The following is a 1,415-nucleotide window of genomic DNA, read 5'->3' as shown; positions in this document are numbered from 1 at the left end:
GGCATCAAAAGGTCGCTGACCCTTGTCTTATAGGATCCTCTTGGAAGTGCTTGAGGATTTACGTTAACCTAATGGGTGATCAGGGAAACTCAGCAAGACTTAGTATACTTTACTGAAGGTGTGTGGGACCGGCAACATCCTGTGGGCGGCCTCACCCGGCGTGGGTAATGGCTGGGGGAGGGGCGCAGTCAGAAGGTGAAGGATAGATGTTTGGACCTATATCTCAGGAAAGAGTAAACTGATAACTGCCCAGACTCGAGTAGGCCTACTCTAGTTTCCCGAGTCTCTTAGGAGAAAGAAAGTGGACGGCAGCGCATAAGAAAATATTGTATACAAGTTTTAAAGATACAAAACATGTAAATACGAGCATTGTGTCAGTTGGGTGGGTGCTTCATGTGCAAGGTGATGTGAAGCGAGGGTGTGGTAGCCTAGATAGAGCTTGCATGCCTTCCTGCTTGCAGCTGCCACCACTTGCTAGCCTAGTTCGAAAAAGGGAGCAGCTCTGCATAAGCCTCCCCTACCAGTTCACAGCCTCTCCGTCATTGAGACTTCTGCAGTGCCTCCTCATGGCCACCCATGGATACTGGGCACCTTGTGGTCCCGAGCTAAACTGTGGGGGATCTCGGTGCAGCAGGAGGCCCCAGAGGTACGGAGCCATGGCCCACCAGCGTTTGGACACACCCTACTAACTCCTGCCCCTCAGCCACTCTGAGGTAATTGGGTGGCTCGGAGGAGGTGGGCCTTGCCAGCCCTCCTCCCTACAGATTACTCTCTGGCATCATCCGAAATAAATGGATGTGCTGGTGGGAGGGGTGCTGTTCCTACTACCTAGCAAGTAAAGTGGGTTGTGGGTCCTGTTGGGAGGGCAAATGTCGGGGCACCGGATGGGAACGCTGTCCCACTTGGGACAGCCAACCCACCATGAAGCTTTTGGGGCAAAGCCTTAGGGAACCACACAATGCGGAATACAGCTGTGACTGAGCTGGCTATGAGATGTCTGTCGGCCTCCATGGCTCATTAACTGATCCCAGCAGCGAGAATGGCCTTCTTCTCCAGGTCTTTGCTAGGTCCCAGAGAATGAGAATCTCTGGCTCCTGGTAGCAGCACTCCAACCCGCATTGCTGGACATGGACACTTGAAGCAACGCAGGAGTCCAATGGCGTAGGCCCGAGGGCAAGGCAGAATTCCATCTCTCTGGAGACATTGGAAGCCACTGAAGTGTGTCGCATGGCTCGGCTGAATGGCAATCAGGTCTTGTGTCACTCTTTGGTGCGTAGGGCTCGGACACTGCTGAGAAGGGACAAGGAACAGTTCATCAGGAATCTTGCTGAGAAGATTGAAGGCCATTTCTTGGTAAATGACCTTCGCCCTGCCTACCAAGCCCTGAGAAAACTTAACTCTAAGCCCTCCTCACA

The 1,415-nt window shown here is 52.9% G+C and overlaps 1 protein-coding gene across 1 annotated transcript in view; it reads right to left on the bottom strand.

The window, feature by feature from the left end:
• The window catches only part of LOC119575587 (protein Star-like), a 3,243-nt gene extending 2,232 nt beyond the window's left edge, over window positions 1-1,011 (bottom strand). The window contains 1 exon segment of the mRNA XM_037923234.1: window positions 921-1,011. Within this exon segment, the coding sequence (XP_037779162.1) occupies window positions 921-1,011 (91 nt within the window).
• Window positions 1,012-1,415: the final 404 nt, after the last annotated feature.

Source organism: Penaeus monodon, chromosome 7 (genome assembly GCF_015228065.2).
Source record: "Penaeus monodon isolate SGIC_2016 chromosome 7, NSTDA_Pmon_1, whole genome shotgun sequence".
Taxonomy (NCBI): Eukaryota; Metazoa; Arthropoda; class Malacostraca; order Decapoda; family Penaeidae; genus Penaeus; species Penaeus monodon.
This window is presented reverse-complemented; position numbering and strand designations above follow the sequence as displayed.